At 39.4% G+C, this 25,505-nt stretch overlaps 1 protein-coding gene across 1 annotated transcript; it reads left to right on the top strand.

Annotated features, from left to right (window-relative positions):
* Window positions 1–469: 469 nt before the first annotated feature.
* Window positions 470–25,257, top strand: dcbld2 (discoidin, CUB and LCCL domain containing 2). The gene is made up of 15 exons (XM_066706231.1): window positions 470–777; window positions 4,286–4,513; window positions 5,348–5,485; window positions 9,953–10,004; window positions 10,243–10,315; window positions 14,569–14,702; window positions 15,124–15,164; window positions 15,458–15,673; window positions 16,030–16,154; window positions 17,071–17,218; window positions 18,377–18,493; window positions 18,869–18,962; window positions 19,178–19,227; window positions 21,175–21,312; window positions 21,428–25,257. Exons 1-15 carry the CDS (start codon window positions 672–674, stop codon window positions 21,841–21,843), a joined length of 2,076 nt encoding a protein of 691 aa, XP_066562328.1. The 5' UTR covers window positions 470–671; the 3' UTR covers window positions 21,844–25,257.
* Window positions 25,258–25,505: the final 248 nt, after the last annotated feature.

Genomic DNA, 25,505 nt, shown 5'->3' with positions numbered 1-25,505 from the left:
CTAAGAGATGTGCCATTCAAACTGAGAATGTTTCATTTTTGGAAAAGCACATTGTAAATGACTCAAATGCAAGAGATTTACATTACTTTTGTTAATTTTCATTTTCATAAGATCCCTTACAGTAGAATAGGCCATTGTGATGATAATAAATCACTGGGGTCTCTTGAAACATTCAAAGTGGGCAGAGTTTTTCTTTTTAATAGATCACATAGTGTGAAAAGCAAATGTGTATTCACCTTCATTTTAGATAGTCTGGTTCTCATAGATAGGGTAATTATAATCTTATCATGTTTGAATTTGTAGTTTGTATTATTTTATTTTCCCAAAACTATGGCTGGACAAATGAAACAAGCCCCCCACACTCAGAAACCCCCACTGTCTTGTGTGCAATTTAGGGATTCTGGAACCCAGCCCCGTTGCATTGTGGGGGAGCGGAAGTTGAGGAAGTCGTTGAACAGATTGAATGTGTCCCGACAGCCGCCGCAGCGCAGAGAGAGAGAGAGAGAGAGAGAGAGAGAGAGAGAGAGACGGGCACAGAGTTAAGGAAGCTGGAGAAAGATAGTGAAGGCAGGATGATGTGAAGGAGGTCGAGGCAGGGAGCTACACAACTATACGCAACTACTGTCATTTAGACCCAAACCCTTCATTATGCATTCGGACTGCAGGCTGGAATGGCCACAGTGGGAATGGTGAGAGCTGACACGACCGGGGCAGCGATCTTCTTCATTTCGGCATTCATCACCATCCTGAACACCAGAGGGACCAGAGCACAGAAAGGTGGGTGTCTGTGTGGCGTGAACACAAGCCCGGTGTCTGAAGTTAGAAAGTGCTGAGAGCAGGCTGTGGTTTCGCTGGTGATCTGTGAGACTTGTTGAAACAGGCGATCAGTGCTGCCTGGGAGTGTGATGCCCCTAATGCTGTGTAAATGATGACAGCAGTTTTGTATTAGACACTATGGATCAGCTCTTAAAAGGTGGTCACTGAATGGCGTTTCGTTGCCTGTGATAGATGGGCCGGTTTTGATGAAACACAGACGTTTGGATTTCGAAGAATCAAATGTAACAACTTTGTTACAATGTTGCCGTCGCTCGTGTCTGCGGGGGAGTTTGTTCCCCTGCGGCTGCGCGTCATTTGGGGCTTCAGACGCAAAGGGAGGGAATAAATACGGAGATGGTTTTATGGTGCTTATTTAGTTTATTTCGGGTAATTGAGATTTCGATTCAGAACTGAGATCCTGGCAACACTTCCCCCAGGAGATGGGGGGTGGGGTGGGGTGCAAGGGCCATATTTACACATGACCATAAACAAGTCTTGAATGCAATCTTACTTCTTTTTACTCCATATTTTTACTTACTTTAGCGTCATTTTGCAAGTTTGCAATGGGCTTTATATCGCTTCTTATATACAGTGAAAACAACATAAATCAATCCCAATATGTGTTTTTAGATGCTTGGACATCTTTATTTGTATTGAGTCGTTTTTCCTGCAATATTTATTTTGTACATTATGGAACTGTACATGTCTGATCTGATTCTAGACATTGTTTTTCTGTCTTTCTTATCGAAGGTTATAACAATGGAAGATCTAATTACATTTATATACGGAATCGCAAGCAAATGGACATTGTCTCATCCTCTGCCTCCACCCAGTCAAACAAGTTGTAAGATTAACACATCAGCTTTAGTCTCATGCTTTCCTGTAGGGATGAATTCAACTATATATGTAGTTTAATCTTACATGTGTAGTATCATTGCATCTGTATGTAAATTCTAAAAGCTTTTAGTATAAACCATTAATAATTATAATAATAATACAGTAGAAACCTAGGTGGGGCTGTACAGTTTGGCTCTATTAAAGACCAAAGTTAAAAGGCAGCTGCAACAATAAGACGTCTATGAGCTCCATATATTTACAATAATGATTTGTGACAATCTTGCAAGCTCAAGCCTCTGTCTGTGGATGCTGTGGATGCTGTTGAAGGTTTAAGGCATTTATGAAAGGTTTACACTCCTGGAGTTGTGTGTGTTTTGTTTTCTGGTTTGGTGTTGGAAATGTAACGTTTCTCTTGATCTCTAGAACCACAGGCCTGTGTTTAAGGGAAAGATTTGGTGATGCAGTCTGTGGTTGATGTACTCATAGTTCAGACATCTTGTTTCCAACATAACACAGTTGCTACAGAGGGTAAATAACCTGATCTTTTGATGGCTGCTGAGCCTAGTAATTGAATGAATCCCACCTTTAAAAGTCCTCTTTTGGGATTTAACCATGCTCCCATATTTTATTATTTGAACCCACACATAATAAATGATGACAGATTGACATCAATTAATTGTGTCACAGTGACACCATTGTGTGCCTCCACTGAAGGCCAAACCTTTGGCTTGAGCCTGGTCTTCCAGCACTCGATTGCTCAACAAAATCTTATTTGTTTCCTCCAGGAAATACTGTCAGGTTTGGCAGTGTACAACTGTTTCTCCTTCATTGATTGGATTCCTTACTTTGTTAATCTAAATTGAAGAGAAAAGTAAAGCATTGCCTTAAAAATTGTAAACAATATTATAATATAATATCTTGGACCTACAGTGGCAGTTAGCATTACTATGTCTCAGTCTCTTGGTCTATTGCTCTTTTTTGTTTTAAGTTGATACACTGACAAATGGCATTTACTTATACAGGAGAGGCATTGCAATTATTCCCTGGGCAGACCAGCAATAAATGCACTTTTCCTGCATAATCTGTAGCTAAAGTGCTCCCAGAGACATGTTGGCCTGAGTAGTGTGTATAATTGTTTTTATTGAAGAGTACTAATAATGTTCACACCCAGTGTTATCGTTCCAAGAACCTTGCTCATTGCAGGAAAACCTCCAAAAAACAACAGGAGAAATTCCAAATGGAAAAGACAAAAATGGTCATTATGTTGTAATAGCTGTTGGCATGATTGTGTTTAAGGCTGTCATCAGATAAAGTAAAAAAAACAATAACAATAGTCTAAATAGATTCCTCAATGTCAGATGAGAGTGTTGGAAGCTTATAGTGTGATGTTTCCTCCATCGAGCGGCATTGAGGTGTTGAACTGCCTTTAAGCAAACTGATTTTCTGGGGGCTGCGGGAGTTTGAGGAATAAAGGCAAAATTGCAGTACCAGTGGAATACTTGTACTTATTTTACAGATATTTAGTTAGCTTTATGAAAAAATAAGTGTCACACATTGTGTAGCCTATGCAATGACTTTGAAGATTGATGTTGCTGTAGTATTGTGCATTCAAACTAGTGCAGCATTCACAGGTTTTTACACATCAGTGTTTGTTTCTTTGTATCTAGGGAAACTATTAAATATTTCAACTGCAGTCCGTTTCCCATAGTTTCTTAACATGACTCAGAGAAATTGTGATGCAGTAATATGTCACCAATATGTGTACATCAAAATAAATACAGCTTAAAAAAAGCAACTGACAATGTCTTGCCCTGGTGGTATATGCAACATGTCTAGCTTATCACTTCAGCAAGCTCTTAATTGTGTGACATTTTAGACGCTTCACCAAATCTGTAATATTTGACACGTAGCCAGCCACTCTTCGCTGCTACTCCCCAGACCCTGCTGTCTTGAGGTTCACAGCTCAGCGCCTGTCAGGAATGCATAAACCATGCATCTGATACCAAAAGGGGGTCTTCACACAGCTGTGGCCAGCGAAAAAGGTTTTTTTTTTTTTTTGGGAAGGCATCAACAGGTGCAGCTGGCCTTCGCATGATGGGGGTCTTGACTGGTGTAACAGTGCACTTTCTCCAGCCCTGCTGTCAAAACATTGTGTTGCTCTGCTGCAGGCCAAAACAGGTTCAGCCCTCAGGCAGGACAAATGATTCATTCATCTAGAAACTGTGGCTGAAAAACACAGAATTTCAAATATTACCCAGAGCTCTCTGTAAGCAAAATGGGTTTCCTTAAGTTAATAAAAGAAAATTACATACAAACACATTAGACCTGATCAATATTAAAGGGCTACTGTGGTAATACAGCTCACATTTTGAACTTCTAATGCAATGTTACAAGATGGGGTTGAATTTTTGTGTCATAGTCCAGGAAACTTTGCAAAGTTTTCAGTAGCTGGTCACTTGTGTACCAGAAACAAAGAAAATTATTTTTGTTCTTGTATTTGTGACTCAAAAAATCTGATCTACTCTTATACCACACTGAATGGTGTTTTCCAGTGACTCTTGTCTTTGCTTGCCTGCAACTCGAGGCAAGTTCAAACATCTGATACTCAAATTGCGTTTCTTTTCATTTTTAGGTGATGGCTGTGGCTACACTGTTCTTGGCACTAACAGCGGGACTCTCTCATCAATCAATTACCCCCAGACTTACCCCAATCATACAGTCTGTGAGTGGGAGATCCGTGTCAGTCCTGGAAAGAGAATTCATTTTAAGTTTGGGGATTTTGACATCGAAGACTTGGACTCCTGTCACTTCAACTACTTGAGGATATATAATGGCATTGGGACAACAAGGAGTGAGATAGGTATGTATTCTTGTAATCTTTCCTTTGGTTGATCTTCATATGCACACAGCGCCCTGTGAATTACAGTACTACATTGAATTGTATCTTGATGAGTTTAAATGAATGAAATCGCTTTACAATTCGACTCCTTTTTTCCACATGATTCATCATGATTAATTATGATGAATAGCTACTCACAGATTGTTAGGCCTATATACATTCATATTACATGGAAACTCACAAACACAATCTTGGTGAATGTCTTCAGTTCATTTCACATGAATCAGTCCCAGACATTCAGCAGCTGTCCTTTAATGCGAGTACTAAATCGGACTCCTCACCAGTACTTTTCAGAGTAATCAAATATCATCTCTCTGAGAACAGCGACAAACATATCTGTCAAAATGATTTCAGGGCAGAATGAGTTTGCTTCTTCCTGGAATCCTATTATTTTCTTTTGTTAGATAGTTAAACTTTGAGACTCATTGAGTAGTAAGTCTCCAAGAGAATATTTCAGATACACTGGACGTATTTCTGATGCCAACTGTCATGCATTTTTGGATATTAAATTCTAGAGATGTTCTTTATTAATATGCAAAACATTTGGCCTGATACAAACAAATAGCCAATACATTTAATTGTATGTAACTGCAACCTTCCTTCATATAAAAATGAAGCTTCCATGTGTTGAACAGAAACAGACTAATGTAACATCTTGCTCTCATCAATCATATCTGTGTAGTGGTGGCATTGAATTAATAGTAGCAAGATTTTCCTAAGAGACAACAGTTTTTGAGGCTTGTAGTACAAGATGTGAAAGTTCATTGATGTCTCTTCCTCCCTGTTCCTGGCCAGGTAAACACTGTGGGCTGGGTTTGAAGTTGGATGACCTCATCGAGTCCAGTGTGAATGAAGTCACTGTGCAGTTCATGAGTGGCATGCACAGGTCTGGACGGGGATTTTTCCTTTCCTACTCCACCACCGATCACACAGGTACTCATTCTTGTTCTTCTTGTTCCTAACAGCTTCCTCTGCACTTTAGATTAAGTCATTATTGGACAGAGCGGAGAAATATGATGATGCGTTCTAGTGGTTTTCCTAACTGTCTCTAGACTCCCATTGAACCAGCCATGCATATTTCTAGGGTTTTGATCTAGAACTGAAAATAAATTAATAAAATGAAGACCTGTTCGGACATGTGCTTGGGCTCTGTGTTAAAACTTCTACTTTGGTTTAAAAGAAAATGGTGCTTCACTCACAAATCAAAGCTGTATGAAGAAGCACCATTTTGTGTGCTCAAGAACAGTTGCAGTGCATAACCCAATTTCTGTGCGAACAACAATAGGAAATCAATATAAACCAGGCGTAATACAGATCCATGGAGGATTTAGGGGTCAAAATACAGAGAGGCTGCAGCTTTGAACACTAATGCTTTTCTTGAAACCACCATATCATGTGTTACTGAACATTAAAGGTTCATATTGAACTTATTTAAATGCAACATTTACAGTATTGGTATTAACATTATCATGACTCCTTCTTTCAACTCTGATAAAAAGGTGATATTTTGTAATGGAAAATATCTGAATCCCAGCGTTGGCAAAATAAACTTTATAATTGTAATGTTCTGAAATAAAGCTCTAGTAATATAGTTTTTTTTTTTTACAATGTATCTGTTTAAAAGGGTGAAAATATATGTGGGTTTTGTTATCTAGATTTATTTAACCTTCCCTCAAAAGAGAATACAGAGAAAGAGCCAAGATCTGGGGTGAAATCTGAGCTCTATACATCTGCCTGAGGAGATTCAGTCTATGTAACTGACAGCAATTAAGCACAAGGGAATCTATACTGCTCTGCCCCCGCTACCATCTTGGCTATCTGTCAGCCTTTATCTCTGACTGTCAGGTATGTCAGAGTAGGAAATTCAAGAGGAGTGAAAGGCACTCCATTAGTGAAATAGTCTCCGATTGCCATCTGTGCTGAAAAGAAACAAGTTATTGTTCACCTATCAAATAGTTTTTTTGAGTTCTCCACAGAACTGATTTTAATGTTTTTTGTTGTTTTGTTTTTGTGATTGAAATGTTTTCTTGTCACTTATTCCAAGTGATCCTCTTTCCCCCAAACAAGCTTTATCTTTCTGTCTGAAGCGAATGGAAGTAAAATCTGAGATGTGACAGTGAAGTGTGTTGTAAGACTGGTGCCAAAAGTGGTTATGGCATGAAGTCTGCTGCTGTAACCACGAGGCCACAATGGCCCTTAATATGTTGTAATTTCTGTCAAGTAGCTATGAAGAGCTGGATGTGAATTAGACATTCAGAAACTGGAGTTCAGTGCTGCAGCTTAATCAATATGGCAAGGTCACTAAAAAGAATGACCCTTGACCTCTATCTCCTTAGGTTAGGCAAAAGCCATGGTAATAAGGGTCCTCGGGGTGATGCATACACAGTCAATGCACATGTCTTGTGTTAGGGTGAAGAAATATGAATAGAATAGAGGTAATCAAACTCAAAATCAATAACCATTTCTATCTAGGTTTTACAGAGGTCACACACAAGATGAGATTGTGAAAGGCAATCAATAATGTTTGGCTTTTGTTACTACAACAACACATTTTACAGTACTGTAACTGTGGTTGCAATTAAGTTTGTAGACCATTTTTGCATGATCAAATTGATTTAATTATCAAGTTAGTCATGTCCTTCACTCACGTGGTCCTGGTGAAATGAAAGTCGAGATGTCTGTTTTACATATAGACATTTTCATTGCTGCCTGGGATTAGAGCAGGTCAAATTGAGATATGATCAGAAGCTACGCAATCTTCTGAGAAAAATCAGAAGAGGCTCTTACTGCACATGCTGCAAAAGCAGGCTTTAATTAGTCTCGTTGAATGAAAATGTTCTCGTAGGCCGAGTAGATTAAAATCAATACAGTGACATTTGGATTGAATCACATTTAATTCACTAGCTGGAGAATTGATGTAATATGTTAGGTAACCTCTGTGGAAATGAAGTAGGCCCTTCAAAATTGTGGATTAATTTCCACCTGGTTTATTATCCAAGATGCAGTTCATTCTAGGATGTACTAGGATGAATTGTGTGAATAATGCCTTTGGACACAATGTTAGTGGATTGGAAGCCTTAAACTATCAATGAGAAGCCCTATCACTGTAGTCTGCACTTCGGCAGTAATGTGCTCTTTTGAAGATCTTTGGGAAAACCCTTCCAACCCTTGGAAAATAAAGATGGTAACCATGAGGCCCGCACTAGGGGGAAAATACAAACTTTACTGTACAGATTTGATTATAAACTTCAGGCAGATTTATTCCTTGTATAGTTCATAAAAGTAGTAAGTTAAACTGCCCTCGCTGACTAATTGAATCCAGACGCTTGTTTGTCAAAAGCTTCTCCCCTGATCAGGATCTGCCCTCAAGCACCTTGCTGTACAAGCTTTTTTTCATTTTCTTTTTTAAGTTGGTTATTAATGGGTGGGTCATAAAATGCACTGAGAGAGACCAGCTATAATGTGTGCTAAACTGAGTGGCCATAAAATTCTGTGTACACCGTAAAAATGCAACCAATTTTTTTGGTCTTCAAAGACCGAATGAGAGAGCTTTGTGGTTTAACAAATTATAGAGTTACTCTAAGTATACCTTTACAACTTGTGTACTTGTTTACTTATCTAACGTAAACTGTTTTTTATGTGTTGTTATAGTTAACAAAGTTGTGTAACATTTAAAACATACACATTTAAAATGGCTATGTTCAGTTTCTCTAGAGGTATTTAATAATTGGTTTGCTGTCATACCTGTTTAAAAAAAATTCCGGGAGGGTAAGGAAATAAACATCACCAACAATATGAGAGTGGTGTGCTTGATAATACCATGTTTCTGGGGGTCACAGACAGCACAGACAAGTGAAGCCACTCAGCGTCACCGGGAGCCATGTTGGCTTATTGCCTGTTGGAATGGCAACTCCCACAGTGTGTGCTTTTCTGATAAAGGATGAGCCTGTGTGGAAAATCAAGTACCCGTTCTCTAAATAGCCAGTGTCAATTCCCATATCTGAAATGTTTAGAAGTACCGGTGCTGTTTATCACAAAATCACACCTTAACTAAGCTTCCCTAGAGCAACACCTTCCCTTTGCACAGCTACACAACTTGCCAGCTGTGGTGTGGTAGTCTGTTATTTAATCACTATAATGAGGACTATTAAGAATAATGAAATTCTGTCTCTGTGAAGTTTTTATTTACCAAAATGAGATCACTTTTTGTGGAATCAGGATATTTCAGTAGCTCATGACACTTGTATTAAGCCAACATCATTCGCAGATGCAGAGTTTTAATGCATTATAAAAAGTAGGCTTATTGCAGTAACATTCACAGCTATCTTTAATACTGTTAAGGGCTGTTACTTATTGACCGCCTCAATGAAAGACCATTTTAGAAATTATACCAGGCTATGTTGACCCCTTTTGTTGAGAATGTCTATAAATAAATGAAGATTAAGTCAACATGGAGCTTTTTAACCGTTTTAATAAATGAGACCCATAATGGCTTTCAGTGACCGTCCCTTTTTCCAGATTTCAAACTTGCCCATCGGTCAACTGCTGCAACTCTTACAATAGGTGTCTAAATGCCTTTTACCACATAGTTTATAAGCAAGAGCTGTGAAATGTCAGTACAATACACTTCTTGCATACTTATAATTACTGTACTAATGTACTCATTATTATTAAATATCATAAACATCAAAGCCCTACAATTTAATTTAATCCTTTGGGGTTATATGTACACACAATTCTAGATTTTGTATTTTATACAAAAATATGTTGAATGAGAACAATAGTAAAATATTTGTAAATTCGTTTTTTTTTTTGGAGTTGCAAATATAATGATATAATGTTTCACCAGAACTTTTCAGCTTTTTTAAAGCTTTTTTTGTATAATAAATAATGGATGCATCATGGCTCACAGCAGCAGGATAAGCCTAGCCCCCCGTGATGTGGGCACTGATTCACTGGGGGGAAATTGTTTGCGGTGTTTTTCACATTTTCCGTTCATGTCACAAAGGGAAATTCTTCCTGCATGAAGAACTGTGGTCGTTGACAGAGTTCACCTCAATGTCTCGTCACTCACAGGAAAAAATATATGTTGGTTTTGATCAGCAAAATAAAACAATTTAATCCACAGAAATGTCTGATGCCCCCACAATCCCACCCAGTTCTCATTCCAATGCTCTGTTGCATGACCAAAATCTAAATTGGTAGATGTTTGCAAATTGCAATTGCCCAAGTGTTTAACAGTTGGGGGCACCAACAATTGAAAGGAATTGAATTTGGAGAAGCAATTATATTTGCATGCTTTGCTGTTCCTCTCATGTAACATATCTAAATGTTCAGATATGTTTTGATTTTTATCATTGAAGTTGCTTTATTCTTGAACCTGGTTTATTCTTTTTTCAGATCTCATCACCTGCTTAGATAAAGGAATTTATTTTTCTGATCCAGAATTTAGGTAAGATTCTCATACACTGTTCCTGTAAGGTTACTTGATGCTTGAAATATGTGTATCAGATACATCCGTGTATATTCTTTGTATTTCATGAGATGTCAAAGAAGAGGTGATTGAGATTCTTTTTATTGCTTTGTTTTCAACTGAACCCAGAATGTAAGTGAAGAGTAAATGTTATGTACAAGTATTTTCTATTTGTATTGGTTGGCCCCAAAAATTTTATTATGCTTGCGTCCTTTAGCAAATACTGTCCTGCAGGATGCCGCACTTCATTTGGGGAGATTTCAGGGACCATCCCCCATGGCTACAGAGATGTGAGTATGAGTCAGCTTAATTCAGTAATAACATATGACTGATCTCTTATGCAGTATGCAACAATTGATTGAGGAGAGGATAGACTATAAGCAGATAAACCTTCCCTGGCAATCCTTAAAAGGGGTTACTCTTAATTCCTGCTGAAATGTCACAGCCTTGAATTTCTCCAAGCAGTGAGCATATACAGTGCTCAGGGTGTGGGAGGCTGTCTGACCATTCATGGAAATTAGTTGATTGAATGAAATTTTCACCTTTAACCTTTAAACAAAATGTATGGGGGCTGTAACAAAATAGGCAAATCTTAACTGTAATTGTAGGCAGGCAGGCAGCTCAGATTGTCAAACTTGGTTTTACTGTTTAAATGCATTAGCCCTTCAATCGAGTATGAATAGGTATAATTCTAATATAGAAATATATATTCGTGTGCTGGACATAATTGGTTGGTTTCACAGACCTTGATTAGAACTTGACTAGTACTATTCTCCCTAAAATAAAATTGGGTTAGAATTTAATTTCTACAGACTAATGTTAAATTTGGTCTGTGAAACCAGCCCAATATAAAATGTCCTGCATCTGAAAGTAGGAGCCACAGTTTGACACAAGACTCTCTGTGACTGTGGTCAAATGTCTTTTAACAAGCCCTCCCCCGCTCGAAGACAATTTGTCTCTTTGCCAGAGCTGTGCAAGAACATTTGTCAGCGAACTGAATTCCAGTCGTTATGTTGGTAACATCTCCATTTGCTCACACATCTGCTTTTCTCCGGCCGTTCCAACAACACCTTTCCACAGTGCGGGCCTTGTTAATGTCCCACCAGCGATGCTGTCAAGCACTCCTTATAATGTCCCAATAGCTTCCCACCTTCCAGTAGCATGTTTTAAAGCATTCAGTGGAAATCCTCCCCGTGACATTATACTGTACACAGTGGAACTGATACATTCTAGGCTTTTTCTTTTTTTTTAACTAACACATTGTAAATGTTAAAATTTCAGACTTGCAGGACATTTCTGCTATGTGATCCCATATGAAGGCCAATGTGTTAGATTGGGTATAGGCTGCTACAAGACAATGCAGAAATGACTCTGTGATGACTTAACTGTTGGTCAATCAGTCAGAGATAGATCACAAGACTGACTCTCTTAAGTCATTTGGGGACCAGTGAGCTAATTGTCTGGCATTACAGTTCAGTAATATTGCACAGCTGTGGTTACATACAAGTCAGATTATCAGATGTCTTTATTTAACACTTTAATTACATAGCCAAGACAATTGGGTGTTATCTGGTTTATTTTACATCAAAATAAAACTGACCCATTCACCATTCAGATACTCTGATACTCTGTTTAATAGGGGATACTTCTTTCTACCAGAGGCAAATTTAAACAATTTATTTAAAGGCAGAATCCTTGCTAGTGTAGTTTTGTGTAGTTAATTTCAGTTGGAGTTCAGATCTTGCATTGTTGCCAAGTGCTATGAAGAGAGTCTTACTCAGACATGTTTCAGACACCCCTGGTGCATTTCTCCATCTCACAATAATGCCACTTAGGAATTGCACTTTTAGTTTGTTCTGCTAAAACAATCAGTATCTGTGTGCTGGATCACTCAGAGCACTGTACTCTGAACAAGAGGAATCGATCAAAACCTATAACATGTAATCGAAACATGTATTTATACTGAAGCTTTCTTCATACACAATGATATTGCGGAAAGGTGCAACACTTGTCCAATGTACACTACAGTTTTAGAACACCAAAAACTGAAAAATAATGTAAATTTCAGAGTTCTATACTGTTATTACACCCTTTTATGCATTATTTGGTGTAAATGTGTGTTGGTGGGGGGGGGGGATAAAGAACACATTTTTCACATCAGAGAATGCTTCACATCATTAGAAAGCTGAGAGTCTCCAATCACCTGGCAAACAATACAACAGTGAAGAGTACACATGGGATTAAAGAGAAGCACGTGGATTTGGTGCCCTTCTAAGCTTTAAGGGGTTACATTTTGTTAAACAAAACAATTCCATGATTTATTTATCTCCAATTGTTTATTTGTTCTATGCTTCAATTTCAGAGTACATTGAGACATTAAGCTGTGTACATGTCAATAAAAACTGGAAAAATGTAGGTGTTCAGGTAAATCCTGTTGCAATTCAACAAACAAAATGAATACATGTTTTTAAACTGAGTTCCTATCCAGACAAACCTAATGCACATGAGCAATGATTACAAAATGAGTGTAATTGGAAGCATACCAAGCCTAGGTTGTCGGAGCTGAAGTAAGAGCACGGTTAGAGTGACCGTTAGAGGAATTCCACCATATGGACAGCTTGTTCTGAAGCATGTGTGACATTCCTCATGTGCTCCAATCAGGGGTAAAAGACGGAGAAAAGGGTGCAATTGCTGTGATGAATGCATAGCTCTGCTGTGATTTCTCAGTCATGTGCCAGCTTCTGAAAATACCTCTGTAGCCATTTGTGATTTTGAAAAGGAAGTCATTTTAATCACTATTTCCGTGTTTGACACTACAACTGAGTAATGAACAAGTACAATGAGACATTTTTACATTTTTCACAACTTATACTTAAAGCAGTGAGTAAAGCAATGAGTTCAGTCCTCTCTAATCCTAGCCGATTACTCCAGTTTAAAATGCAACACACTTTATCCCTGCGATCAAACTCCCTGCTTCTGTATATAAACAATAAAGAGAATAACCTAAATTAAATTATAGTGTACAATTTAGTGTATCTGGAAAAACCATGATCTTCAATATTATTTTGTGTTGGATAATGGGGCTTTAAAGAATAATAAAATACCAGTAATCTAAAAGCCTTGGCTCTTACTGGGCGAAGGCATTCGAGTTTGTTTTTCTTTGTCTAAGGTCAGACAGCTTTTTCAGCAGCATACCGCCCTGCCTGTATGTCTCTTATTAGTCCAACTGTTTTCAGTAAGAGCAGCTTAGCTTTCTTGTATGGCCAGCATCTGTCCTTTTTTGGCTCTAAAGCGAGCCACCAAGAAAAAAAAATTAAAAAAAAAAACCTGTCCATATAGAGTAGCTGTTGTTTGGGTTGGTGTGCAGTTAGTGGGCTGCTGGTTACCGAACCACTGGAAGTGGTGCATTACTGTCAAATTCCAGTGTGGTGAGTGGTGCTGCCCACTGCAGTGATCCTGGTTTGTGGCTTTGACCACAGCAAGCTGGGGGGGAGGCACTGTGCTTCCAGTAATTTACTTTTATCATTACTCTTAACACTTGTTTGGATAATCTGTTAGGAAGCTAAAGTTGTTCTGAGAATTTAGCAACTTTTTCACACTAAACATTCAGTCTGTTATTTCCAACATGTCTAGACTGATTTATAAATGTGCAGTAGATCTCTTATTAAGGCACATAATAAACACCCCCCAAAACTTTATAAATATAATGCCTTACGGGATTGCATTTGATCATGTATTGTAAAGGTGTTGCTATCAAAATGCATTAATCACTGTGTGCCCTGAAAACTGTGTTCTCCAAATTAAGAGATGCCTTTATTTAAACGAGGCCTTGCATGAAATGTTGATCCCACTGGTTTGGATCAGTGACAGAGGAGGGAGAGCGAGGACAAAAAACATAAGCTATGCCATCATAAAAGATCAATTCAGTGTATTCTGTGTTTCACAACAATTCCTCTCCCAGGATATTACATCAGTTTTAGTCATCCATGAATGTAATCCTTAATCCTGTGTGGGTGGGAGTGCACTGGACTGGGTGCTCTCTGAGAGACTGCAGTGAATGTGCTAGCATATGAGAGAGCAGTTTATTTATGCAGACATAAATATTAGATCTGTTCCCAGTTTCCACTCATGTCATACAGGCATACGTTTTGCCCTGTCTGTGCTCTGAACCCTGCAGAATAAATGCCTCACTCTGATTAATGGAGTTTTGCTGTGTTCTGTCACTGTCTATTAGCACTGTAAATGGCGTGGCCCCGTCTGGGTTGACACTGATGTACTTTTATTAGATTACCACTGTGAACATAGCTTTTCAATCAATGGGCCCCTCCTTTCTGCAGATTATCCAGACCGCACCAGAGCTCCAGTCTAATGCCAATGTCTTCATGTAATCTACAGATTTCTGATGTGTTGTTTCAGGTTATGTTTGAGGTAGCAATCTGGAGACTTGATTTCCAAATTGAACAGAAATATTTTTGTGTGTGGTTTTGTAAGCCCTCTGCGGTGTGTGTGAATTGACTCCTGCCTCTGCATCCTTCTCTTGCAGTCCTCCTTGGTGTGCATGGCTGGTATTCACGCTGGGGTGGTGTCCAATGTCCTCGGGGGACAGATCAATGTTGTCAGCAGCAAGGGCATCCCATATTATGAAAGTTCACTGGCCAATAATGTGACTTCAGTTGTGTGAGTCCTGTTACTTTACTGTTACATCTAACTGGATGCCTAATGCCTGGCTACCTCCTATTCTGGTAATGAAATTAGTGTCAAATATAATGTATTAATCTGACAGTTATACAACACACTCGTGAAAGAACACTGCCATTAGGCAAATATCTGTCAATATGGCACTTCTTTTTGGAACTGGTAGATCAGTCTGTGCTTTCTTCATCCTGATAGTACAGTGAAGGCCAATATTTGTGGCTAACATATTTAAACTTTTATGTGCATACTTAATAAGCCTTTTGTAGTAATGTTAGCCTTAAGTCAGTCTGTCACTTTCTGTATCCCTACATCCATTATTTTGAAACATTTATTTTCATATATATATATATATATATATATATATATATATATCAAAAAATGCCTTGATGTTTTTTCCCCACAGTGGTTCCCTGTCTAACAGCCTTTTTACTTTCAAGACCAGTGGTAAGTTATGTTTTATTACACATTTAGTCAATGTATGTTTGTTTTTTCTTTCCCTGCAGGTTTTGCTTGAAATCAATATGGACTAGATAGAACTATGATAACTTTTTTTTCTCCAAAAAAAAATATTTTGATTTTAAAAAAGTAATAAAAGAAATCCACAAAAGTAAAAATAAAAACACATAAGTGTAGATGACCAAATGGGTGTGGTGCATCTGTTGTCAATACAGCCCCAAATGTGCTTTAAAAGATATCTAAAAACAGAATCCAAACCTTGCTCTTCCTGTGTTTCGCAGGGTGTTATGGGACCCTGGGCCTGGAGGCGGGAGTTGTGAGGGACTCCCAGATCTCCAGCTCCTCTGTGTGGGAGTGGACTGACGTCAATGGACAGCTCAATGTGTGGGCCCCTACAGGGGCCCGTCTCAAGAAGCCCAGTATTCCCTGGTCAGCCTCCCACAGTGACCAGAGACAGTGGCTGCAGGTGGATTTGAAGAAAGAGAAGAGGATAACGGCCCCCCCCCCCCCCCACCCCCCCCCCCCCCCCCCTCCCCCCCCCTCCCCCCCCCCCCCCCTCCCCCCCCCCCCCCCCCCCCCCCCCACCCCCCCCAAAAGGATAAGCACATATAAAACTATAATTTAAGTTTATAGACTGTAAATGTAAATGTTTACATTTAGTTAAAACTTAGAGGTTAAAGATTTTAATGTCTACTTTTTATTGAAGTCAGTTTCTTAAAGTTTGAAACCAGTAGGTTTTTCTCTGTGGTGTTACAAATGTAGTGTTAGTTAATACCTGCCGAGGATCACGTACAGATATTAACCATCTATTATAATAATAACAAACATGTAATGACAAGTTCTTGATTTTCAGGAATCATAACCACTGGATCAACTCTCAAAGATTACTACTACTATGTGTCTGCGTACCGCGTGCTTTACAGCCACGATGGGCAGCACTGGGATGTGTACAGGGAAGCAAACACTGATCAAGACAAGGTAGAGCTGGGGTCTGAGGTTTGCATGCTGTTCATTTGTATGTGGAAGGAACCATCTTCTATAAGTTTGATTATGTTTATGTCAAGTGAGGGCAACAGGTTCCCCCCCGGGGGATATAAGTTCTAAATCATCGAAATAAAAAAGAAATGCTTTATTCATCAGAGCAGATGATGCTTACAAGGAGGTGTAGCTTTTTGTTAGACTCCTTTAGTCCTCTCGGAAAGGCTTTTCTAATTCCATTATAGCCTCCAGAGGTCATAGGTCCCTGAGGTCCCGCTCAGTCATTAACGGCCTTTAATTGCTCCTGCAGCTGCTCTTCCAAATAACAAATGCTGCTGCTTAATTTTTCAGATGTTTTTGTTTTTCTTCACCTTGTTGTGACTGAATGATATGCTTAGGGTCTTGGCCGTTGGAAAGTGGTCTGGAAATGTTAAAAGTCCACACGTTTCCAAGCAGGAAAATGGAGGCTGTGACACCACTTTCACACAATCCTCTGATTGTTTTTGAGCAACAGCAATATTCTTTAATGTCAGAAGATAAAGAACAGCCTCACAGCTGAATATAAACCAGTCCATTCATCCTTTATTTCTTCTTCTGAATAACACTTTTACAGGTGTATTAACAGATTGTTAATTAACTGTATCTTGTTTTGTGGACTAGGATCAACACAACAATCGATAGTCTAAATGGATTCCCATGGAATTATATGTATTTTGGAAAGCACATGAATTACGCATCTGTTCTTGACGCATTCCCCGTTTGACTCTACTTCTCTTTTTAGATATGAATCCCAAACAACCCCGTATTTTAGAATGTTCTTTTGTTTCCTGTCACATGATGGTGAATATCGTACAATATAATGCATACAAACGGCAAGGTTTACAGTCACTTCAACTTTTTTCTTCCCTCCCACTAGATTTTTCAAGGAAATGCCAATTACCTACAGGAAGTACGGAACAACTTTATCCCTCCCATCGAGGCACGGTTCCTTCGGATTAACCCCGTGCAGTGGCACCAGAGGATTGCCATGAAGATTGAGCTGCTGGGCTGCCAGCCACACACAGGTGAATGGAAACACAGCTGCTGTAGAAATAGGAGAATCTGTAGAAGTATAACATGAACAAGTCAGATTAACACATCCACAGTTAGACCAATGTAAAAATGTAAAATAAATGTACTTAATTTCTGAAATATGGTCCAGTAAAGAATGTTTTGAAAGTGTTATTTACAGATGTTTTTCTGTATTGTATTACAGCACAATGCATTACCGAGTTGAAAAATAATGCACTCTCTCTTGATTCAGTAATGTACTGAGCTCCTGCCCTCGGGATCTTATTAGGTGTTTCCCTTCCAACTGTACTCAGGAGCAGCAGCAGAATGACTGTTTTTAAATCGTTTTGAACTAGATTAGCTCCAAAACAAGCCAATACAAAACATATTTTAAGGTATCAAAAGGAAAAACTGAAACCGGAAACTATATAGATATCTCTGTCGTCTGCAATTTCTGGATTTTTTTGCATTTAGCGACCAGGTTTCAGAGCCATAAGTGAGCACTGGTAGTCTGCATTGATCAAATACTTTTCTCTTCAGGCAAATAGGGAGATTTCCTTTCAACAGAGTGCTGTTATATGATATATATAATATATATTTGTATTAGATCAAAGAGCTTTCATGCACATGAAAAGGTTTTGTCACAACGAGGTGCTTCCCCACAAAGGAAGAAAACAATTCATTAAAATGTCTCCAACTCAGGTGGTAAAATCCACTTAATGAGCACCAGAGATGGGTGTAGCAGCTCACTCTTTTAGATCCCTTAAAATGTTTAAACCGTTCAATCAAGCTGAAAACAATAGATTTCCCATACAATTTGTTTTTATTTATATATGAGGTTCTGCACTGTGTTTCGACACCTTTGTGTCTTCATCAGGCCATAGACTTGCTTTAAAGTAAAGACACTTGAGTGAGTCGGAGACATTTTCATGAAGTAGAAAAAAAACAAACGTATGTATCCATACAGACGCACGTGTACTGTTTCTAACCCAATAGTCTGTTTAAGAGACTCAATGATTTGTATAAAAACATTTTTATTTCGTAGCACAGAATGTCTATGAAAAAAAATAAGTTCCTTTCCCAGTTGCATTTTGGCCCTGATGTATTGAAACCAAACAAACTGCCTATATAACGAGGTGTAATGTAATTAGTTTATTTTTGCTGTATTAAAGGGAGGGCTGCTGCCCCCCGTTTACCACCGAAGATCAGCACTGACTTCCCTCTCCAGTACGGCAAGACGACTCTCACACCAGACGTCAGGAACACAACAATGACCCCCAACAGCAAAGGTACGAATGACCTGCTCTTTCATACGCACTTACTATGTCCTGGTAAGAGCAGTAAGCTGCAGGGCCTTCACTCAACAGTGAGCTTTTATATGCATTTTCACACTATCAGCCACTATTATGCTCACATTTCCCCCCTTCAGACCAGCTACCCCTATAAATGTTCTGTTTGGGTGTTATTACCCAGAATTTTAAAAACTGGCATTTCAAAATACCATCAACCCTCCATAATGACAGTTTTAATGTTACCTTTTATACCTTTGCTGAAATGGAAAATAACCTTTCAGTTGGTGGCTGTTGACCAGGTTTTTGGTGGCATTTGCATTGACGTTGACAGTTGAAAGTGAAATGGCTGACGGTATTTGTTTGTGGTTTTAGATGTGGCTTTGGCTGCAGTCCTAGTGCCTGTGTTAGTTATGGCTGTAAGTGGATTCGTACTGGTCATGGTGTGCGCCTGGCACTGGAGAAACAGGTGAGGACTGCTGCCGTTAAAATGAACAGGAATATACTTGACCCGTTACAGAAATGTAAATGTACATTGTTGTAAGTTAAATGTCCTAGTCTCCATTAACTTAATTGTATATATTCAGCCTGATAAATACATATATTTCTTCAGCCATAGCATTGTCATGGAACATGAAAGTCATGCAACAAAGCCAGATTGTTACAAAAATATTTTGCCTTTAGAAAGAAAAGTGCTGAAGGGACCTATGACTTGCCGCACTGGGATCGTACAGGTAAGCAAATTGTTTGAAAATCTTATCTGCCCTCTATACATATCAGTATAATATACACATTCAGGGTATATATAGGAGCATAAGCATTTTGCAAACTGGTAAGCTTTCAATATATCATATATATACAGTGAGGGGAAAAAAAGTATTTGATCCCCTGCAGATTTTGTACGTTTGCCCACTGACAAAGAAATGATCAGTCTATAATTTTAATGGTAGGTGTATTTTAACAGTGAGAGACAGAATAACAACAAAAAAATCCAGAAAAACACATTTCAAAAAAGTTATACATTGATTTGCATGTTAATGAGGGAAATAAGTATTTGACCCCTTCGACTTAGTACTTGGTGGCAAAACCCTTGTTGGCAATCACAGAGGTCAGACGTTTCTTGTAGTTGGCCACCAGGTTTGCACACATCTCAGGAGGGATTTTGTCCCACTCCTCTTTGCAGATCCTCTCCAAGTCATTTCGGCCACTCCAGGACCTTAATGTGCTTCTTCTTGAGCCACTCCTTTGTTGCCTTGGCTGTGTGTTTTGGGTCATTGTCATGCTGGAATACCCATCCACGACCCATTTTCAATGCCCTGGCTGAGGGAAGGAGGTTCTCACCCAAGATTTGACGGTACATGGCCCCGTCCATCGTCCCTTTGATGCGGTGAAAAACAGAAAAAGCAGAAAAACACCCCCAAAGCATAATGTTTCCACCTCCATGTTTGACGGTCGGGATGGTGTTCTTGGGGTCATTCCTCCTCCTCCAAACATGGCGAGTTGAGTTGATGCCAAAGAGCTCGATTTTGGTCTCATCTGACCACAACACTTTCACCCAGTTCTCCTCTGAATCATTCAGATGTTCATTGGCAAACTTCAGACGGGCCTGTACATGTGCTTTCTTGAGCAGGGGGACCTTGCGGGCGCTGCAGGATTTCAGTCCTTCACGGCGTAGTGTGTTACCAATTGTTTTCTTGGTGACTATGGTCCCAGCTGCCTTGAGATCATTAACAAGATCCTCCCGTGTAGTTCTGGGCTGATTCCTCACCGTTCTCATGATCATTGAAACTCCACAAAGTGAGATCTTGCATGGATCCCCAGACCGAGAGAGATTGAGTTATTATGTGTTTTTTCCATTAGCGAATAATCGCACCAACTGTTGTCACCTTCTCACCAAGCTGCTTGGCGATGGTCTTGTAGCCCATTCCAGCCTTGTGTAGGTCTACAATCTTGTCCCTGACATCCTTGGACAGCTCTTTGGTCTTGGCCATGGTGGAGAGTTTGGAATCTGATTGATTGATTGCTTCTGTGGACAGGTGTCTTTTATACAGGTAACGAGCTGAGATTAGGAGCACTCCCTTTAAGAGAGTCTCAGCTCGTTACCTGTATAAAAGACACCTGGGAGCCAGAAATCTTGCTGATTGATAGGGGATCAAATACTTATTTCACTCATTAACATGCAAACTTTTTTGAAATGCGTTTTTCTGGATTTTTTTGTTGTTATTCTGTCTCTCACTGTTAAAATACACCTACCATTAAAATTATAGACTGATCATTTCTTTGTCAGTGGGCAAACGTACAAAATCAGCAGGGGATCAAATACTTTTTTCCCTCACTGTAGTTTGATGGCTTTCAGGTATAAAGCAAAACGTATCAGATTCACACTAGCCTAATATGAAAACCACATTCAATATTTCACAGGGACCTTAAGTGTGTATTCGTAAATTGAGTGGGACATGTTATGGTTTGCTGTAGCTTCTGGCAGCTTTAAGCTTATTGGTAGATTTTAGAGAGCCACTAAACCAAGAAAATGTAATCTGCTCTTGAAGGCATTACTGCACTGTTCTCCTGTGTAGCCCTAATTGCTGTCCCTCAGCCCTGCTACAATTCTTGTTCCACAGGTCCCAGGGAACAAGTTGCTATTGTCTTTATTAATCTGCGTTTGATTGTCTGTCTGCCAGGCTGGTGGAAGGGCATGAAGCAGTTCTTGCCAACGAAGGGCTCTGAGGCGGAGGAGTCCCCGGTGCGCTACAGCAGCAGTGAAGTGAGCCGCCTCCGAGGGAGGGAAGGGGCACCCGTGTTGCAGGCGGAGCCAGCAGGTGTGCAACCCTTCAATAATCTCTAGGACACGCCCACAGTAAAGACCACTGTCAAGCTTGCTACAAATGCCTGTTAATCGAGTTCTAATCTAGCAATGCTCTTGGTGTTTTACAGAATATGCCCAGCCCTTGGTGGGAGGCATTGTCGGCACCCTCGGCCAGCGGTCCACCTTCAAACCAGAAGAGGGTTCCGACCCCGGCTACACAGAGCCTGACCCCTATGATGCTCCCCTGCAGGAGATATACCACGCTTATGCCCAACCCCTCCCAGCATCGGGGGCCGAGTATGCCACTCCCATCATCCTTGACATCGCCGGCCACTCGGCAAGTGGTACCTTGAGCCAAGTGCCAATCTCCACGTTCAAGGCTCGGGGTCCAGCATCTGTTCTGTCCAGGACAGACAGCAGTCCATCCTCGGGACATGCTCAGTATGACACTCCAAAGGGTACGTCAGGGCAGGGGCCCACGCTGGACGAGTATGTCTACCAGGTTCCACAGAACAATGTTCAGAAAGCAGCCGACAATGGCTGAACAGTGCCAAGGGGAGTTCCAGCCTAATGAATGTAGCTCACCTAGGCACGGGGTTGGGCAGCCTGGACTCTCCCAGACTGGCGTGTTGCTGTGCTGGGTTCCTGCCTGGTCTTTCCCTAGTAGGACCTCCTTTCAAGATTTCATTCGGACAAAGCTCAATGAAAGCCAAGGCTGAAGTCCCCAGATCTAGGTCTTGCTCATTTTTAAAGCACACTACCTTATTTTATGGTTTGATATGGTGTACGCATACCTGTTTATGCACAGTGAATTCCATTGCCTTTAGGAAATCCTTCCATTCCAGTCCTACCACTGAAGCAACAGATGTGAATGTTAGCCAAGGGATATGTCACTGCTGTGAGACCAGAAGGTTTAAAGGTTTTTTTTTTTTTTTTATTGGTTTGGGTACCTGTGACAAGTTTCTTCTGATGTCAGATTAAGGACTATGTTCAGATGCTTAGCTGAAAAGGTTTCCTTATCATACACGTGTCATTTGTTTTAGAACTGAATTTAATTTTGGCAGCTTTTTAATTTTATTTTATTGAGACTACACATACAGACACTGCTTTGACCATAGACCTATAGAGAGCACTGCTGCCTGGACCATCTGTCCTGGCCTTCTTTCTCAGATTGCAAACCACTGTGAAGAGGTGACCCACCGCACACTGTGTAATCTATTGCTTTTTTAAAATAACCATTCAAGGATTTTGTTATTGTTACTAAAGTATATATACAGCTAGTGCTGCCTTTACTGCCTTTCTGTAGCTATGCTCCAGGACTGGTATTTGGTTTAATTGTACAAATATATATTTGCAAGGCAATGGAAACCATCGTTAACAATATGCAGGAAAGTAACCTTTAGCATGTCTTTTATATCGAGTTCTGGATAGAGATGTGTTCAGTGTGATCATTTAATATATAATGTTTTGCACTTTCTTATAGCAATTTACTGCGAAATGCCACTTAACCATTTGTGCCATCAAGGAAAGGCAGGGTTTGTTGGTGTCAATTAATGTTGCTTTATCACTGCCTTGGTTTTCAAGTAAGGATAAATCCTATCTGGGCTTTATTTGGTATTTATACAGGAAGTGTGTACATATTTGTGTGTGTTTGAGTATTCATGCTGTACATGGACTGAAATATAGGTGTATACACTAGTATCTCTGTTCACACCACAGAGAAGAGCTACTGAGACTGTTTTACCAAATCTCCTCATAGCTTTTTCATTTGAAAGTTTAAAAACTTTGGGAAATGATCTTCAGATTTCAAATTTACCTCCCATTTATGATTTCTACTCAGTCAATTGTTGGTTTTGTGATTTGTCTAATCTAATAGAATGTTTTCAACCACCTACCAGGTGAGCATGAAAACCCTGTGTTTTAGCAGACAAGCTAGGTTATCCCTACAGACTGCTTTATACTAAGGTTCGCCAGAGGATGACATACTTAATATAGAAAGAAAATACAATAGCTTGAGATTAAAGGAACACCACCTTTTAAGTGTTGTTCATACAAAACCAGTTCAAACTCAGTGGTTTATAATAATAGTAATAATTCATTCTGTGGTTTGTTTTCTATCTCACTGTCTACAGTAAGTCATCGATCTAGAGTCTGAGTTCTTTTACAAGAAGTCTTCATAATCCAATATAATGCGCAATATAATGAACGTTGATCTTGGGGCCACACAATCATGGCACACATTTTAGAAAACCAAAGGATTTATACGTGTCTCTTGCATTTATACGCTCCACCTGGAGGGCAGTGCGAGTCTTACAGTCTGGCAATAGCGGCTTTGAACACAAAGGTCCATGATCCTCTCTGCATGGCCTGGGGTTCGGAGATGCATAACTGGGTAGCAAAGGGAAAACTAGAGAGTCGTCAGTGATTTTTGATGTACAGTAATATAATTATACTTGCACAAACCAGTCTTTGGTGTTCAGTTAATTGTGAATAGCAACTACATTCCAGATGTTAGACCAACACTTCTTAACCAATCATATTTCCAAATTATACTTAATATCATTGAACTGCTTCACAGAGAGATGTCTGTCAAACAAAAGGACATGTTCCATTGAAGTCAAGGAATATCCTTTTGTATCCAATGTGTCTCAAGTGTTAGGCAGCTAAACAATGTTTTCCTTGTACTGACCACAGTTGAACTACAAGTCTATTATCTGTCTATTATTAGTCAAAATCACAGCTGGTAAGTCATTGCTCCAGACTTGACTGTGATGCAGATGAGTAACAAAACCAGAAATTGACCAGTACTCTCTCCTTACCACCACCACAATTTAAGACTGAAGGGGAACTAAATTAGGAACACATTTCAGATAACTCAAAAGATTCCAACCCCTGCTCTGTTCAAACAAAAGCTTTTGAATTTGGTGGTAAGAGCTGCAGGCAGGGGGCAAACCAACACACCCAGGTGCATTATGGACCATCTCAGTTCTCAGCATTGCTGGTGGTGGTTGACTTTAATTGAGGAAGCCAAGACCAGACTGAGCAAAGGCTGTGATGACTAGGATTTTACATGCTGTGGGTCAAATCAGTTTGCTAGATTTTTAAATCCATGGCAATTTACACTGTATTTATTATTATTAAAGATGTCCTTATAGACAAGTACAGAAGACTGTTTAAAATGCAGAGAGCTTTGGCATCCATTTGAACACTTTTATCATCATACATATTTACTGTTTTCCTTGTCATGTCCTGCTGTATTTTTCTTTTAACGGTGTGCTATGAGGTGCTTCCAAAAAAATGTAACTTTGGTATGAAAACGGTAATATTGACACAAAGCACAGCATCCAAATGTTAACATGTCATGGTTTTGCAATTTGCGCCCTAGGTCATTCTCATTGTCCATGTTTAATTTCTTGTGTTAATTGCAATCTGTAGTGCTGGGAATGCATGTTAGTGCTTACAGATATATGGACGGTATGAAAGCTGTCCTTAGGATTCAAGCAGCAAACTCATTCAACAAAGAGGAAATAGTGCGTGTTCAGACTATCTGTACAGTGTCGTAACCATTTCAGTGGACAATGTGAATCTAAATCATGCCATACATGTGCAAATCCTACTGCGTGTTTTTTTTAATGCTTTACATCCGAGACATGCAAATTCTTTGACACGCCTTCCCTTCACTCTGATTGTAATGGGTTTCTTTCTCAGTGGATTTCTAACTGTGGTTGGGGTAAAATGACAACATAGTTTGTGCATGTAGGTGAAATGGAAATTAATCACCTGTCTGGACAAGGGTTTCAGTTAAGGGTGAAGCTCTTAAAGAATGTATCTCATCTTACCTCGGCATGTACTGTAGTCACTCTGTATTTGTATATGTTGGTAGAGTTTAGATTGTATAGAGAGGAAAAATAAATTTTAAAATGTTTTATGTATGATTTAATAAATTTTTTTAAAAGCTGCCTGGACCATGACACTTATCATTTTCTCTCGATAATGTGTTCTTAGTTTTAAAATGTAATTTCCGTTAACAGTGCTATCCAAACAACTAATCGGACATGGCATTGTACTACACAAGGATTTGAATGGGGTATATGCTTCATTCTAAAAGAAACTCCAATAACAGCTTTATTTTATATGACAAGCAATGGAAATGTTTAGAGTACGCCAATAGAATTGTGTGTTGAATAATTAAGAAATACAAAAAAA

This window comes from Amia ocellicauda, chromosome 6 (assembly GCF_036373705.1).
Source record: "Amia ocellicauda isolate fAmiCal2 chromosome 6, fAmiCal2.hap1, whole genome shotgun sequence".
In the NCBI taxonomy this organism is placed as follows: domain Eukaryota; kingdom Metazoa; phylum Chordata; class Actinopteri; order Amiiformes; family Amiidae; genus Amia; species Amia ocellicauda.
This window is presented reverse-complemented; position numbering and strand designations above follow the sequence as displayed.

What these genes read in the sequence shown, in the direction of transcription:
- dcbld2 (XM_066706231.1), top strand. Translation starts at nt 672, where the DNA reads ATGGCCACAGTGGGAATGGTGAGAGCTGACACGACCGGGGCAGCGATC. An exon ending in TTTTCTGATCCAGAATTTAG is followed by an intron (nt 10,005 to 10,242) that starts GTAAGATTCTCA and finishes TGCGTCCTTTAG; the next exon opens with CAAATACTGTCCTGCAGGAT. An exon ending in AATAATGTGACTTCAGTTGT is followed by an intron (nt 14,703 to 15,123) that starts GTGAGTCCTGTT and finishes TTTTCCCCACAG; the next exon opens with TGGTTCCCTGTCTAACAGCC.